This window comes from Plodia interpunctella, chromosome 2 (assembly GCF_027563975.2).
Source record: "Plodia interpunctella isolate USDA-ARS_2022_Savannah chromosome 2, ilPloInte3.2, whole genome shotgun sequence".
Classification (NCBI taxonomy): domain Eukaryota; kingdom Metazoa; phylum Arthropoda; class Insecta; order Lepidoptera; family Pyralidae; genus Plodia; species Plodia interpunctella.
Genome location: NC_071295.1, coordinates 7,465,458 through 7,482,490, shown reverse-complemented (window position 1 = coordinate 7,482,490; position 17,033 = coordinate 7,465,458). Strand labels below are relative to the sequence as shown.

At 36.1% G+C, this 17,033-nt stretch overlaps 2 protein-coding genes across 4 annotated transcripts in view; both read right to left on the bottom strand.

Annotated features, from left to right (window-relative positions):
- Nucleotides 1–96: 96 nt before the first annotated feature.
- Nucleotides 97–4,479, bottom strand: LOC128675929 (uncharacterized). Its single transcript, XM_053755747.2, has 4 exons — nucleotides 4,202–4,479; nucleotides 3,144–3,315; nucleotides 2,890–3,037; nucleotides 97–2,588 (listed from the first exon to the last, which is right to left on the bottom strand). The coding sequence occupies exons 1-4, from the start codon at nucleotides 4,308–4,310 to the stop codon at nucleotides 2,004–2,006; spliced, it is 1,014 nt and encodes a 337-aa protein (XP_053611722.1). The 5' UTR covers nucleotides 4,311–4,479; the 3' UTR covers nucleotides 97–2,003.
- Nucleotides 4,480–6,424: 1,945 nt separating this feature from the next.
- The window catches only part of gpp (grappa), a 35,923-nt gene continuing 25,314 nt past the window's right edge, over nucleotides 6,425–17,033 (bottom strand). For all 3 annotated transcript variants that reach the window (XM_053755560.1, XM_053755569.1, XM_053755577.2), the window contains 7 exons: nucleotides 15,678–15,908; nucleotides 14,338–15,049; nucleotides 13,406–13,542; nucleotides 12,458–12,766; nucleotides 12,012–12,216; nucleotides 11,608–11,766; nucleotides 6,425–11,284 (listed from right to left, as the gene is read on the bottom strand). In XM_053755560.1, coding sequence (XP_053611535.1) covers nucleotides 10,923–11,284; nucleotides 11,608–11,766; nucleotides 12,012–12,216; nucleotides 12,458–12,766; nucleotides 13,406–13,542; nucleotides 14,338–15,049; nucleotides 15,678–15,908 — 2,115 coding nt within the window. In that variant the 3' untranslated portion in view covers nucleotides 6,425–10,922. The remainder of the gene's footprint in view (nucleotides 11,285–11,607; nucleotides 11,767–12,011; nucleotides 12,217–12,457; nucleotides 12,767–13,405; nucleotides 13,543–14,337; nucleotides 15,050–15,677; nucleotides 15,909–17,033) is intronic.

Below are 17,033 nucleotides of genomic sequence, written 5' to 3'. Positions count from 1 at the left end.
GGCCGGTTGATACAGAGATGGTTAGAAACATAACACTCACCTGTATGAGGTCCCATCCCAGACTGGAGCTAGTTTTCTTACAATAAAAAGAAGCACTTATTATAACAACGAAGTTTATTTAAAGCAGAATCTTATTTCACTAAACTTTGTATTTTGCACATTTTACACGTGGTTCATGTATGAAAACTTTAATATTCAATATGTATTCAATGTTAGTGTTTAAGGTTAGTGTAGTTAATTCATTAATTATAACGGCGAAATACTTTACTAAAATCCTTCATTATTATTTATCATCATATTCATATCAAATTATGACTAGATTACATTTGATGTGACATCTTTCGTTACATTCAATAATCTCATGGTAATAATAAATACGCTTTTAAGTTTATAGTAAAATAACCTACAATAATCAAAGAGCATTATAGAGAGAGTAATGAGAATAAAATGTTCATAAATATGTAATATTCTTTCAATGAACAATCGTAAGGACGTTGTCTACACAAGCAATTTTTTTTTGTTTAAATATAAAAATAATGCATTGCTAGCGCATTCGCAATAAGATACCTAAAACAATTTTGCCAATAATTGTCCATCTGCTTCATACAAAAAATCTTTTTCCGTTTCTTAAAATTTTATTACAAAAATCGGTACAAAAATATACTGTTTTGTTTGATCTTAGGTCAGACATATATATGTATATTAGTCATACATATTAGTAAGTACATTAATCTATGTGAGTCTAGAAACGAGACAGACAATATCACAATATAAAAATCTAAAAATTACACAAGTCTACTAAATTATATACATTAAATTTTACATACAATTTGATACATCATTATGATAACGGATGTGATAATCCTACTAATATTATAAATGCGAAAGTTTGTGAGAATGTATGTATGTATGTATGTTTGTTACTGTTTCAAGCAAAATCTACAGGATCAATTGTTTTGAAATTTGGTAACTACATGGGTGTTTTATCCCGAACAGATTTCCAACGGGAGCGTATCCCCGGGGCGCAGCCAGTAAATAATATTTTCAAAATTCGGGTGTTGCTCATAGTTCCGTCGCAGAAGCCTATGTTTGAGTCATTAACTAGTATTATTTCTAATTTCAACAATATTGACACTGAGCAGGAGAGACAAATTGTCGCATTTATAATAATATAAAGTATGTATTAACTAAAATTAGAGTACCTAGGCAAGATGTTTGACTAACATAGTTGTCATCTCAATGTTTCAACGCCTCATTTTGTATACGAGGATTTTCACTACTTATGACAGGATTTTGTGAATATTGTTTTTTTTTTTAATTTGTTTGAATAGGTACAACATCACTTACGCCAAGGACGTATACGTCAGCAGAGTTGGCCAAAGTTTCTTTTTCCGATGATTACAGATACAATAGGAATTCCATACACATAAATTATTACCAAAGTCGAGACAGATCGCATTATGTTTGTACTCGATAGATTATATGCTATCGTTCTATACAATAATATTCGTCAATACATCAAATACGTACTAAAAATGTTTGTAAATCCCTAAGAGCATTTGAACGCCATAATTCTTTCCTGCTACCATTCCTTTGAAGGGAAAAAGAGGGTATTAACTTCTCAGTATATTTGACCTATGCCAGCCACATCTATTGAGCTTTAAATATTTTGAGTGTTTTAATTTGAAAATTTTGATTATAATGTTATGTATTTAAAGGGACCTCGTGCAATTCCGTCGCGATTTCCAGGTATCGGCGATGGACTGATGATGCTCACTTTACAAAATAAAAAGTTTCATATTTCAGCTCTTTATTAAGCTGATCAATTGTATCAGTCAGTCATGGTTGATTTTGTTAAAGCCCTGCATTGCGGCTATTGCAGTCCATTTCAATACTGAACTTGAATAGCCTCATTAAATACCTACTATGACAACAGTGACCCGTCAATATAACTACATAGAATTTTATATAAGGTGGGATTAACAATTGCTAATTACATGCAGTTAAAATTTGATGAGATCTTCACTGGAGGTTTGAGGTTGTCTGTCTACATCTACAGTACCGGGTACTTCCAGATTTTTCGGCGACACTTTACGCCTAGGAGGTACAGGTATTTCATCTAAAATACCTGTAGTACCCAAGAATTGACTTTGTTCAGTTATCATTTTACCAATATTACTCGTGTCTGAACGAACACTCGCCGGCGATAATTTCTTCCTTACGGGCGGACTGGGTGCTGCACGGGAAAATGCCGGACGGTTATCAAATATCGACGGATCTACATGATTAGAACTATTAGAAAATAAAGCTGATGTCTTACTTCTCTCTAGAGCAAAGCTATTACTGGATATAATTTGTTCAGTCTTTGCAGTTTTGTCGTCAGTGTAGAATGTCGCTTTCTTTGACTCTGAGCGAAAGTGACGATGAGCTTGTACATCTGATTTGCTACGCTCCAATGTGAACCCGTTAGTGTGGAGATGACAGCTGAACGAACTAGTATTGATAGAGCAGGCCGCAACTGTTGAGAATGGCACAGATGGCGCCCATAGACAAGCTCCTTCATTTCTTGGAACCAGCAATAAAGGATCCTGAAATTTGTCATAATAACTTGGATTAGAACCAAAGGAAATATTCATCTGCTCCAGGGAATGTGGATTAATGTAAGATGTTATGGCTAAATATTATTAACAGGGTATTAGGAAACTCAAAAAATAGAATAAAACCAGGTAAGTTATTCTCAAAAAATTCTGTACTGATAAACATTGAGGAGCAAGACCTGTATATATATGTATAATTACTAACAAGGCATGTTTAATAAATCCCTGTAATTCAATTACAATATTGCACCATTTGTAAGCTAGCAGTTCAAATTGGCAAGATAAAGCAGACCTTTCCAGTTATAGAGAAGATTTTTGACTGCAGAGTATGAAGCCTATTCCTCAAATATTCATAGGAGCATTCTCTTAACTTCACAACCCACTGCACTACGTTATCCTCTGCACGAGCTGCAAATAAGTGTCTCTTCTCAGGTTCATCACTAAAAGCAAAGTGACCACTTACAATCATATTATTATAGCTTCATTAGCAAAATACATTTTAGCTAATTATAAACAGCAAGTGAGCTAACTAAATAAAAAACTCACATAAAGGATATAGAAAAAGAAAATGGTATATTCTGGCCATGTTCCATCTGAATGGATGAGTTTTCCATGACAAAGATGCCTGCAGGATGCTTTGTGTCAAATTTGCCCATTTCACTTATTTTAAAATAAAATAAATAGTTATTAATGAGGCGAAACCATCTTTCTTTAAACACTGTAAAATAAACAAACCAACAAAATAATATATAAAAAAATGCACTATAAAACATAGTGCAAAATAAACAACTTATTCAGATATATTAGGAATAGATTGGCTTGGGGTAGATAGTTGATGCTCATCTTTGTAAACAAATAATTTGGTGAACAGTTAATTAATTTAGCAACAAATAAGAAATGTTACTAACATATAGCCTTCTATTACTATGACTTCGGCGGTGGAGTGGTAAAGTGCTTGCCTATGAACCAAGAGGTCCCGGGTTCGATCTCCAGTGGGGTCATGATGGAAAATGATCTTTCTCAGATTGGCCCGGGACTTTGATGTTTATCTATATATAGGTATTTGTTATAAAATATAGTATTGTTGACTTTGTATCCCATAACACAAATCTCGAACATATTGGGGCTAATTTGTGTGTTGTCCATTAGGACAATATATTAATATTAATTTATTTTAATATATTTCATTTTATAGTATTTAAAGTATTTTCTCTATCTTGCTGTTGTAATCACTCTCACACAGACCAATAACCACATGAAACATCCACAATTGTTGATTTTCATATGTTATTCTTACTATAGTGGTAGTAAATCAATAGTGATCGATTTTATAAATTGATTCATATTTTCAATTCTTTGAGTCACAGTCTTACTAAAATGTAATATCTAAATAACAATAAAAGCAATATTGTTTGATATCTACTTACATGTTAGTAAAATACCTGTAGATTGTCGATACAGTTATGAATATAATATAATAATTACCTGCTAAGTTCCAATAGCCTGCATTGGAAATATTTTTATAGTTCAATAACGCAAGGCATATTAGTAAAATATCTGTAGATTGTGGATACAATTATTTAAGAATATAATATAATAATTACCCGCTTGGTTACGATAGCCTGCATTGGAAATCTTTTTATAGTTTAATCTTCCTTCAATAACGCAAGGCTGATCACTCAGATGAGCAAGTTCACGCACGTTACACTTCATTTCGAATAGGTAGATTTTAAAATATTAGAAATTAATTACATAGATGTTTTCCATATTTTATGAAAAGAAAGTTAATGTGTGATAAAATTATTGTACCTATGTACTATGTACATATATGTTGTACGGGAAAATATTTAACTTTTTTACTTTTTTCACATTATGCACACACACAACTTTGTTGATGATATGACATTGACGTTAACGAATTGACTTTGACTGAAATTATGTCATGTAGGGAAATCAGCAGAAAGCGGGCGGGCAGGCAGGTAGGTAGGTAGGTACCTATAAAGGTACTTGAACTCTTGAAGTAAAAAGGAAGGGCCTTTTGGTTCACCGTAATTAGAGAATACAATCTGGACTAGAATAACCGGATCTAAAGGTACATATAAATGTAAGGTACATATACATATAGGTGTAAGAACGTTTCATTTTTATATATGTGATTTATATGTACCTTTCATGGAATTAGTAGGTAGGTACTCCGGTAGTACACTTACTAATTCCATTTTTTTTTATTTTTGTAGGAGGTACAGTCAACAGCGGATCAAGTTACCCTGCATGAACCTCTATGGCGCGGTAATAGAGGCGAGTTTGCAATGAAATTGGGTAGCTTAATGTGCTATTAACTGTACACGTATTTCATCTAAAATACCTGTAAAACTCAAGGATTTATTTGTTTAATTTTTATCGATATTACTCGTGTCAGATAAGTATAAACTTTGTGACATGACGTGATGTGAATGTGACTGGTCGAAATATCTCTTGCATGAAATAGTATATACCTATTCAAATTTGCTCTACAATGCTCTTCTCTCAAAACTTACTTCAAATGGAATATTTAAGGTTTGCTCGTTCATTTTCAAAATAAAACGTGTGAAAAGTCGGGTAACCAGTCTCGCAGCGACTGGAGCGACGACGTGTCACGACGCGTGATCAGTTGTTAATGCGCTAATAAGTTTTATCTTATAGAAAACGATATTTCCCAACTACATTGTTGTACATTTTCACAAACGAATGCTTTATGTAATGAAAGGATTAACAAAGTATAGAGTACTTAAAATTAAATAAATAAATTAATTAAAAAATAAACGTTTTAATCGACATAGCAAGAGACGGCAGAGCTTTTGTGTACCCAACATACAGTGCTGTACTCTGGCAGCATAAATGTGCAGTAATACTCTCTATTAGTAGGTCCTCGAAGTACTTACTAAATCCATGATCGTACATCACTCAGTAGTTCTCTGTCAAAATTTAGGTCACATAAAAACCAAGCAAAATACTTACTAAATCCATGATCGTACATCACTCAGTTCTCTGTCAAAAATAAATCACATAAAAACCAAGCAATATACATTGAAGTTACAAGTATGTAAACGTAGCATTATAGAAGTACAGAGCATTTATATTTATGTACCCGCGGCTTCTCCCGCTTAAATGCCCTCGGGAACAGTTTTTTTCGTATTAAAATGGGATTAGGATACTTGAAATAAAATATCCATAGGACTTTTAAAATGCACACGGCGCCATCTAATCTTTTTATTGCAAAGTTTATTTTATTAGCATTTAGCGCCACCTATAATAGAATACAGGTTTTTCGCAAATCCCACGGGAACACCCTACATATTTGAAACATTATTATTTTATTGAGTTTTTTTTTATTTCATTAGGTTTTGAGTATCAAAAATTTTAAAATGATATAAACCAAAACTATTTATCTGAAAGATAAAGATTTGACAAGTTGTAGAAAAAACTAAAATCTATATTATAGAATAGACTAGTTAAATTCCAGTGTTTTTATGTAATTTTGTTTGACATTCATTAACAATATTATTAACGAATCGTAGAATCTTAACTTCTGAAAAAATGGATTATTATCATATTATTAAAGATTATTATTTATTCAAACATAAGAAATAAAAATAATATGTAATTAATCGATAGTAATTAAGGCTAAATAGTCTGTGGTAGTAATTAATCCAAATCTAGTCCAGTCAAAACATCCTTCCATTATCCGCACTTACCCTCTTTTTGCATTAATTGGTTATTAATTTATACTGTACCTTGGATGATATGATATGATGGTGTTGGATACCTATTTAAAAAAGAAACATCCATTAAGTAATTACTCATTTATTTTAACTTTTAGTACAAAATAAAACTAGTACACAGGGATACATCTCAAACCTAGCATTTTCAATTGTTGAATAGTCCGAGGCTTATGACAATAAGTCTTCTCATTTGTACTATTTTAGACACTATAACGTCACACAGAATAGCTCATATTCCCCATCAAAAATAAAACTAAGATAAACCTGAATAATGCAATCACTCTTCGAGTTAATCTTTCATAATTATTATATGCCGTACTATACTAACAACTAACGGTAATTCAGAATCAAATTTATGCTTACTTATAATACAAATACACAATTTTGAGGTTTGGAGCGGCATTGATGAGTTTTCAGGCACAATCAAACCATTACACTCCAATATTTAGAATATAGCAAACGACTACGTCCCAGATTCATTTATTTTTTGTTGTTCTGGTGTACATTGAGTGTTGTTAATGAAATTGGTGGCTATTGTGTCATTTATAAATTATCCTTGAATTTGTACGAAAAATTAATAAGATGTTAACATCGAATCAAATGATTGGCACAGTAAGTCGTTTGTGCATTCTAAACATTTATTTTTCATTAGAGATCCATTCTTATACACAGTACTCTTCTGTCTCTAATAATTACCATTGCTCAAGTTAATCGACACATAATTATTCCTATTACACATAACGATTTACATGAATTTCAAGTCAAACTCTTATCTACAATAAAATATATAGTGCAAAATGTTATAAAATTAAAGTATAAATTATCTTTACAGAATTATTATGCTTTAGTTTTGATTAGAAATTGTGAAATGGATATTTTAAATGATAATTTTCTAGTATATTAATGCATTCGTAACTCGAGGTTCGATCCTATCAAATGATAGATTTCGAATGTTTTATACCTCGAAGCTACTTGGGCAAATTTATAAATTAAGAGCAATCAAATAATTCAAACTAATGTCATATGTTGCATCATTGCCTTATTAACTAGTTTTGAATCAAAACGTTTTAAATTCCGAAAATAACACGGTCAATTACATTTTTTTAAATCATAAATTTATTCAAAATTGTTGCGTGAAATCTACACTAATCTAGCTGTTTACTACTACTCAAAAATATAACAATATTATTATTGCGTCAATGCTTGTTAAACCATGAGAAAGGCCACTATTGGAATTTGATTAATTGCAAAATGTAACTCTATGTAATGCACACACAGTTTATTATTATTAGTGGACATGTCATTAGCATTAGTCAAAACAAAAGTATATATGTATAAAAATGATGACAATAATACTTTTGCTAAAATTATATTCAGCTGAATGACGGCAAACATAATCAGAGTTTGATTCAGCGGTGGGACATCTTTAGAAATAATTCGCATTTTCGTTTACGTTACGTTACTGTCAAATCAATGGATACCACTGAATAATTTAAAATAAAAATATTGATTTACGAGTAAATTTTGATACAAGGAACACGCAACATGATTATTTTTTGTGAATTAAAAATGCTGTAGAAAACCTAAACAACGATTTCATACAAAAAAATCGAACACACCTAAAAGTACGCCAGAATGTAAAAACACATGGCGTTTTTAACACATCTAATAGTCCAAATTAACAATAATGAATGACACATTGATCGTGAGCAAACAATTTTTACTTTGAAAGGTTGAAAGAATTGCCTAGTTACAGAATACATTCGTTGATGTTGTTGAACATGACAAAGTTTATGTGGTACTTTGTGTAGGTCAGTTCCAATTTGTCGTTTGAGATTCTTGTAATCTATTTTTGGTAATTATACCATAGCTCTTTAAATATAGCCTAATTTGGTGAGAAAATATATCACCCTCAATACATAATAAGTTCCACACCGGTTTTAATAAAAACAAACAAATATATCAATGCAAACATCAAGAAATTATGCATGTCATTACATCACCTTACCTAAGTAGACCCCATATTACAAACGTAAGTTTCTAGGTAATACGGTATTCCTTAATAAGACTTCATATAACGCATTATTTTCATAAGACTATTAAAAGGCAGTGGTTTTGCATCTCAACTATTTTATCATTTGGTATTTTGGTGCGTTTGAAACTACACTAGTTATTTACTTAGGTGAATCCATATTATCTAAACTAATATAAGCTTGATTGGCAAGGCACGTTAGTACATAAAAAAACATTTCATTACTTGTCCGTTGATAAAACATTCCAAAACGATATAGTTAACATTACGTCATGGTTGTTTGCTAAATCTTTCAGAAATTAATATTTTATTATTGCAATAAGAGTACAGTATTTTTTTTAGCAAAGTATTTTGCTACATAAAACATTCAGTACTTTTAACATAAATCACAAATATTTATAAAATTTTTAAGCATAAACTGATCTTCAAAATTATTTTTGGTTGTTTCCTCAAAAATGACAAATATGAAATTATTAGTTACATATACAATTTTGCAAATAAAAAGAAAACAGTAACAAAATTTTGTTTATATTTAAAACAATTTGTAGAAATAATATGAATTTATCTTTCCAGTCTGTGCAACGGTACTTGTGAGCAAGTCAACAAATTAATATAGGTTCGAGACACCCTAGACAATTTGTTCCTATACCATGAATCAACTATACCCGTAAACCTATATAGACTTGAAGTTATTCCTGTTACAATCTTTAAGTGACAAATACCACAAAAATCAATACAAAAATATGGGATTTGGCACTATATCATATTTTAAAAATAAAAATATTTTAGACTGCCCAAGGAATTACTTCACATTTGTTTTATATTTTCTTTCTCAATCTTATATTAATCTGTACAAAAATACAGATAACTACTGTATTTATTTGCAATCAAAACATTATTTCCATTAATTACTTCCTAATAATAGCTCGAGGTCCTAGGTCCTAGTAACCTTTTTAATTTTTATGAATATAAAAGAATATAGTTTCCGTAGGCTGAAAACTCTCTAAATCAAAATAAAAAGCATGTCTTCCCATACAAGCGTTCATTTTAGGTTTTTTCGGTATGTGTGATTTGTTTCAAGGCCAAATACTTGTTTTCAGTCCCGACTTCTTGTCGTCCATACTCAGAGCGTCCCTCCGACTTAGAAAAAAATGGTCGCTATATTTCGATAATATACTTAGAAATAATAACGAAATGTATGGTCAGATTAGAGAGGGACGACATGACAAATTGCGTGCAGTCGGGCCCTTAAGGCAGGCAAAGACAAAACTTTTTTACTATGACTGCAATTTTTGTTTATGCGTTTTTTATCATAACACCTTGTACCAAGTGTTTTTGTTTATAACAAGCTATTCAATAACGGAAAATTATTTTGGAAATTCACAAAAAGTTATTTTTTAATATCTGTATCAAAACGTTCAATTCAACGTTGTTTGTTATTTAGAAGTTTGAAATTTGTAATTTTAATTGATTACATATAGTAATGCCCGGATTATGCACAATCACGAGCCATATTTTATTAGTTTAGCCACTTCTATACCATACATTTAGATGCATAGCATTACTAATAATACATTCCATAGTGACCAAGAGCCATTTTAGTTGTTAATATCATTTTAAAGCTACTTGTAAAACCGTCACGCACAGCGGGAGTTAAATCATTAAAAGTTGCTGAACTTCTATATTTAGTTACATACTACATGTCTCCTTCCACGATGACAACTTTTACATCCATAATTCCTATAAACACGCAATAGTCAAACTATTCATCTTTCTAGAAATCTCAAAGAAATGATTAACATTATTCAGAGTCAGCTTTCCATAACATCATAAAACAAAACTCATAAAACAACAAACATTCATCAAACGACCGGCGTAAAAAAGATCCGCTGCGTCGTCACCGAATAATGTATTTCAAACTCTAAGACCTAAATGAACACATGAAATACAAACCGCCGCGGCGCGAACGTTTTTCGGGGCGCCTCGACGAAACGGCGACATAACCTAACGTTAAATAATTACAAGTCTTAAACATAAAATAAACTCAATAATATACATAATTACATTATATATTCGAAAAATATATAACAAAAAATCGACACGATCAACATGTGAGGGATCGGCAGATATCGCGGTGATCTCCAAACTAGCGATCACGTGCAGAAGTACATGAAACGCTATAGGTATGTACAACTGTACATATCATGAATGGACGTGTTCATCCGATCGTATAAAACATCCAAATATAGAAATTTTGCTAGTTCACAAATCGGCATGGTCACGGCACAAGGAGCACGGCAGAACACGTCTATTAAGTATATTTCAAACATTCTCGGAAGTATGTGCTCGTTCATTTCGATTCCAGTGAGGATATTGATTACCGCACCCGCCCATCCTTCTTTATTTACAAAAAATACAATAGACCGTTCTCTCGCGTCGGCAGTGCTAAAAATGTCCGCTAAGACGGCACCACCGCCGACAGCAGCGCTTGTGCCGGCGGCGGCAGGCGTCGCGGCGCTAAGAGCGCGGGCGTCACATCGCCGGCCGCTCCCAGTCCACGGGCGCGGGCGGCGGCGCGGCGCTCCATGCGCCGACGCCCCAACGCTCGCGCCGGAAGAAGCGCTTCTTGAAGTGGTGCGCCGGCAGCGGCGACCCCGCGCCCCGCGCGCCCGCGCCCGTCCCCGCCCCCGCCGCCGCCGCCCCGCCGCCCGCGCTAGCCCCCACACCCGCGCCAGCGCTGCCAATCCCCGAGTCGGGCGAGGTGTTGCAAGCTTCGTCGGAGCGCCGCCTCTTGTCCTCGACGGCGGTAGACGCGAAAGATATGATCTGATCGAACCGGAACGCGATCCGATCCTGCCATTTGCTCTCGTCGACCTCTTCGCCACCTTCGCTCTCTGTGGAACATTAGTTTTCTTTTGCTATTTGCACACACAACCGCATGAGACAGATTTTTTTATTGAAAAGAGCTGTAATGTATATCACTAGGCATAGGCAGTGTTGGCTTATGACCAAATGAGATAGAAGATTTCCATACAACTTCCCTGCCCAGGATTTTAAAATCTGAAGTGGCTCCTCAATCCATAAACCTGATCATCCCGAAGCATCTATATAGGGCCAGCTATAACGTGATAGCCAGAAAATTCTAGTATCACCCGCATCTGCTGAAATTAGCTATTATTAAATTCAGAGATAGAAAAAAACTGAACAAGTGAATTACCTGGCACCCTTGGGTCGGGCAGCTCGTCGGCGAGCGGGGTGGAGGTGTTGGAGTGGGGGTCGGGGGGCGGGGAGCGGCGGCGCAGGTCCTCGCACTCCCCGTTGCGCCCCCGCCAGTACTCCGACGCCAGCACGCGCGCTTGCAAGCACGCCGCTAGACCTGATATTGAACGAAAATCAATATTTGTAGTAGCGTTAATTATGCGTACAAGGTAACAATGACAGGTGCAACGCAATCAAAATGCGCTTCTGGCATATGAAATCGCTTCAAATTTTGAACTTAAATAAATTCAACCAAAATAATAGAAATTTGATATGTCAGCTGTTGATGCGGAGAATTTCCCGTTCACCAGGTCGCCGATAGTGTGTAGCCGGCATAAGGCCGACTGAGGTAACCATCATTACCTTCGAGCGGTTGATGCGGCGAGCGATGGTCGGGCGGGTCCTGATAGCGGGCGCTCATGTTGACGCAAGCGTTGATGATGCTCTGGTTGGAGATTTCCAACGTCCGCTCGATCTCTCCGTTCACGAGGTCGCCGATGGTGCGCGCCGGCGCCGCCAGCCGCTCCGCGGACAAGTGACGACGCAACGCTAACTTCGCAGGAGACACCTGAAGGGAGAGATCAAATTTTCTTTATTGTTTATTTATTACAAAAATGTAAACGGGGGACTTTATTCGCGAACTGTTAATCTATATATTTTTTGTTTGTTTATTTATTTGTATGTTATGCGTAAAAAGCGCTTAATCTACTAAACCAATATTTTTGAAATTCTGTTCCGGTGGTAAATACAGGCGGGCCGAGCCGCGGACAAAAGTCAGTTGTTAAATAAATACGACTAACAAGACGCACCTGAGTGTAGTCCGGCTGCGAGTTATGCACATGGTGTAGATGATGGTGCGGCGGTTGCGGGCGCGGAGCGTCGCGACGCTCGTAGGGGTAGCGCTCGCGGCGGACGGCGGGGCGCGCGTATCCCGCCGGGGGCCCCGCCGGGCCCGCGCCCGCCAGCTGCACGGGGCCCCGCGGGAACGGGCCCGCGCCCCGCACGTACCCGTTGTTGTACGGCGTCGGCGTCGGCCCGCGCCCCGCCTTCCGCTGCTCCTGGTCTTCATTCAACACCGACGTGATGATGCTCTTCAGCCGGTCCTCGAAGTTTATCACCTTCACATTTTTGTTCATTTATTTCTTTGTAACCAACTACTTCATACACATATAACACATAACATTTACATTGAGTTTTTTTTCATTGAAAATTATGTGAAGAGAAATGTGAAGTAATTCAGTAGTTAAAACGTCTACATAATTATTGAAATCTCCCAGGTTCGAATCCTACTTGTGCCACATAAGTTTGTATAAGTAAATATAAACACTCTATTGCATCAAAAACAAAAATCAATCTGACTCATATAAAATTAGTATTTTACTTGATTCCAGTAAAGGAAAACTTGCACACTACAGATGACAATTAATTTTAATCATGTGTGTATGTGACTATTTGCCACTACATTACCGTAGATAGACGTAAATGACATGTCAGATCATTTTAGGCGAATTGAATAAAATCTGACAACAATTTTAGCAATTATACACTCGTAAGATAAAAATAAAAATATATTCTTATGCAAGTTTACACAAACCATATTTTCCCAACAGTGAGAGTTAACACACATACCTACAATAATTTTAACATGCTTTAAATTTCTGGACACTATATAATTACTAGAAATCTATGACTAATTTATATTTGAGTGACCATGTTGTAAACACGGCTGCTTGGTTCTATCAAAAATAAATAAATACCTTGGGCGATTCCTGCACCTTGCCGATGATGCTGAGCGGCTTCTGTTTGACGGGCGAGTGTTTATGCTGTAGCGGTGCGCGCGCCGGCTGCGGCTGCGTGCGGTGCACTGGCGGCGCCAGGTGCGACCGGTGATCGGCTACAACATAACGACATTTCAACACCGACAACATTTTAGCTACAGACTAAGCACTACTACTTTAGCATCTTCTATGAGAGAATATGTAAATTGTCAATGGCTCATAAATAGTTACATAATTGTTATGATTGATATTGACTGTAGGTATATTCTCCAAATAAAATAGACATTAAATAAATTCTCCTTTGTGTAAAAAGTGAAGAAACAGGATTTTAAATGAACTTTTATTTGTCATTGCAATACGAAGTAGAATGGCCAAGATTGGCCAGTGTTGCCTGGTTGGCAACACTGGCCAATCTTGACCATTCTACAGAAGACAGCGCCTTCATTAATTTTCATCACTTTCTTGGAGTAAGTTTGCCATCGCGGTGTAGACAAACTATACATTGATGGTTTGTGCTTGCGTTGATCGATACAAATCTCACGATAAGGCGAGTCACCCATAAATTGAAACGGTGGCGTCGAGGCAGGTTCTTTCTCTATAAAGGCTACACTAAAACTAAGCAATGTAAGTCAATTCGCTATAAATATAAGGAGAGGTATATACACAAAGCATGTTGCTAGGTGACGATACGCTTATGGTTAATCAAATTGGACTAACAGCGTACTTCTCTTATTTACACGAGAGAAATTCGTGGTGCTTGGAGACGCGGGCGCATTATATGAATAACCAACTTGTTTTAATAACCTAATAATTATTTTATGTATGCATTTTAAAATTATTTTTTAACATTTGATTGCGATGTATGCTCCATCGTTGTATGTTTGTAAATGTTTCGTAAAAATTAGTCTCACCTCTATGGTCCGGGTGTCGGTCGCTGTCGCGCAAGTACCCGTTCACGATGACATTCGGCTTGGAGATTTTGCCCGCTTCAATCTGTCTCCCAGTCTCGAGTATCTTCTGTGCCAATATCTCCGGATTCTGCTCCTCGATCTTGCCGACATCGGGCACATCCGGCCACTCCTGCGACCGCGACCTGTGCTCTCTAGATTTCCTAGGTTTAGAATTGACCGTGTGAGGTTTCACCGTGGCGACTGGTACGCTCGGAGGTATCACCTTTTGATGCTGTTCGCTCGCTCTCTCCATCTGCACTATTTCATTTTGAAGAAGGCCGACCTGCGTGTGTAAACGTTTACGGTGCGCCAATGTCGCCGATATTTCTTTTAGTATGCAATCGTGAGCGATCGTTTGTGTGATTTCGACGTCAGGCGGTATATGGCCCAACTGGCGATATTTTTCTGTTATTTCAAAGGTTCTTTGTTTCACGAGCATGGCTTGTTCGGCTTCAATGTTGTTCACTTGCGCCTGCAGTTTACTCGCTTTGCTTTGGAGCTCCTTATGTCTGCCAACTATTTCCTTGGCCTTTGCAAGCAGGTCCACTGTATTATTGGCGTGTATGCCGAGTTCGCTCATGCGCGCCTTGAGCAACGCAACGCTGTCGCTGATGAGCACACTGATCTGTTTATCTAATTGTGAAGCACGTGATTTCAGTTTCTGATTTCTCTCCTAGGGCGAAAACAAAAGGAAATATATATAAGATTTAAGTAGGTAGTCTTTTTTTAGATAAGGCAATGATTATACTCAGTTTTACGAACTAATTTTGATAAGCCTTGCTGCCATAATAGCTGACAATACTGTTCAAATGCGTTTCATTTCATTTCAGGTGGGATAGTTACGAAATGCTCGTATTATTAGCTTCTTAAAAAATTCTATACCTATAACGTAAAATTTGATATAAATTGCTGAAAGTATGTATTTATTTTATGCAAAAACTATAATTGATAACAATGATTCAAACATGCTACAAATCAGTCAAATAGAAAAAAAACGTAATAGATTTGGTGACTTCTGTACTGTAGCCTATTGTTTAACATGGGGTAACAGTTAGACTGCTTACATTGGAGATTCATGGGTTCGTTGCCCGTCAGGTCAAAGTAGAAAATAAAAGGCCATTTCCAGAATTTTTGGGTTGACCTAGGATTTTGGATGTTATAAAAATATAGCATACCATAACAAGTCTCGAACTTATTATGGAGCTAACTTATAAATATATTTATTTCGAATGGACTGTTATAAAATTAGCTCCCAGATGTTTAAAAGGGTTTAAAATAAGAGTGTTAGCTGAAGTGAATACCTTCTCTTTATCGATCTGTTCGCGAACGTCATTAGCATACTGCGGCGAGTTCATGCGGTGTATGGCGGCGAGGTACTGGTCGCGGAACAGGTCCAGCAGCAGCTGCAGGCTGTAGGGCGTGTGCGGCGAGCGCGGGATGTCCAGCTCCGAGTGCAAGCGCTCACTGGGCTGCAGCCCCAGCCCCAGCGCCGACAGCCGCTGCTCCACGCAGCCTGGCGGGGGCGCAGTCACCTGGACACGACCCAAGACATTCGTTTATTTGCATTAACATAACTTTACTTCGTTTCGTGTGACACCAAACAACATATTTCATCTAAAGTTCGATTTTTCATACAAGTTTTAATATGTAAACGACCTCACCGTGTTTTTTTATGATTTCACAGCAATATAAATTAAAATAGACTTCCCAACACCAGTGTCGTAAACTATTTCGCTTCAGCTAAATATAGAAGATAAGCAAAAACAGAAACCGAAACGCTTAAACCAAAAACCCAGTTAAAAATAGTTAGTTTGTACTAAAAACAAATTAATTCTTGAATTAACACATAAGTATATTATGACTGAAAAATGACTAGTGAAATCCATATTCTGAAAATGTAGTGTTCTAAAAATTTAAATTTCGACTTTGAATCAAAACAAAGAAATAGATTATTCAATAGTCATAATTTTATTCTATATAGTGTGATTTATTGTTACCTGTCCACAAATCTCGAAGCATGGTGCAAATTGGCATACAAATTAACAATAATGTTAGTAAACATTAATATACAAGCACATAAATATTTCAAATGATGAGGTGGGTGCAGATCTTTGTCTTATTTGCTCGCCAAAATCAGGTGAAGGAAATTCCCTATTTTGGCGCGAAAAAGAACAAAAACATAAGCATCACGTATTAATGTATCTAAAATCCACATCTTTAACGGCTTATGTTACTCGTCAAAATCGGGAGAAAGAACTTCCCTATTTCGGCGAGGAACACCACAGAAGCTTGTAAAATTAGGTGTTTAAAAAAAATCCTCTTCTTTATCGAGTGAAGCGAGTTCACACCGCTGCTTATGTTACTCGTCAAAATCGGGAGAAGGAACTACCCTATTTCGGCGAGGAACACCACAGAAGCCAGAGAAATTTGGTGTTTATAGAAAATTATCTTCTTCAACGTGTAAAGCGAGTTCAGACCGCTGCGTCTATTGCTCGTCAAAATCGGGAGAAGAAACTTCCCTATTTCGGCGAGGAACAGCACAGAAACCTGAAAAAGTTGTTTATAGAAAATCCTCTTCTTGAACGATTGACGCGAGTTTAGACCGCTGCATATGTTACTCGTCAAAATCGGGAGAAGGAGCTTCCCTATTTCGGCGA

Coding starts and splice junctions, on each gene's coding strand:
- LOC128675929 (XM_053755747.2), bottom strand. CDS start 4,310: ATGAAGTGTAACGTGCGTGAACTTGCTCATCTGAGTGATCAGCCTTGC. Junction 3,316..4,201: donor AGGCTATCGTAACCAAGCGG/GTAATTATTATA, acceptor TTTATTTTACAG/TGTTTAAAGAAAGATGGTTT. Junction 2,589..2,889: donor TCTTCTCTATAACTGGAAAG/GTCTGCTTTATC, acceptor GACAAATTTCAG/GATCCTTTATTGCTGGTTCC.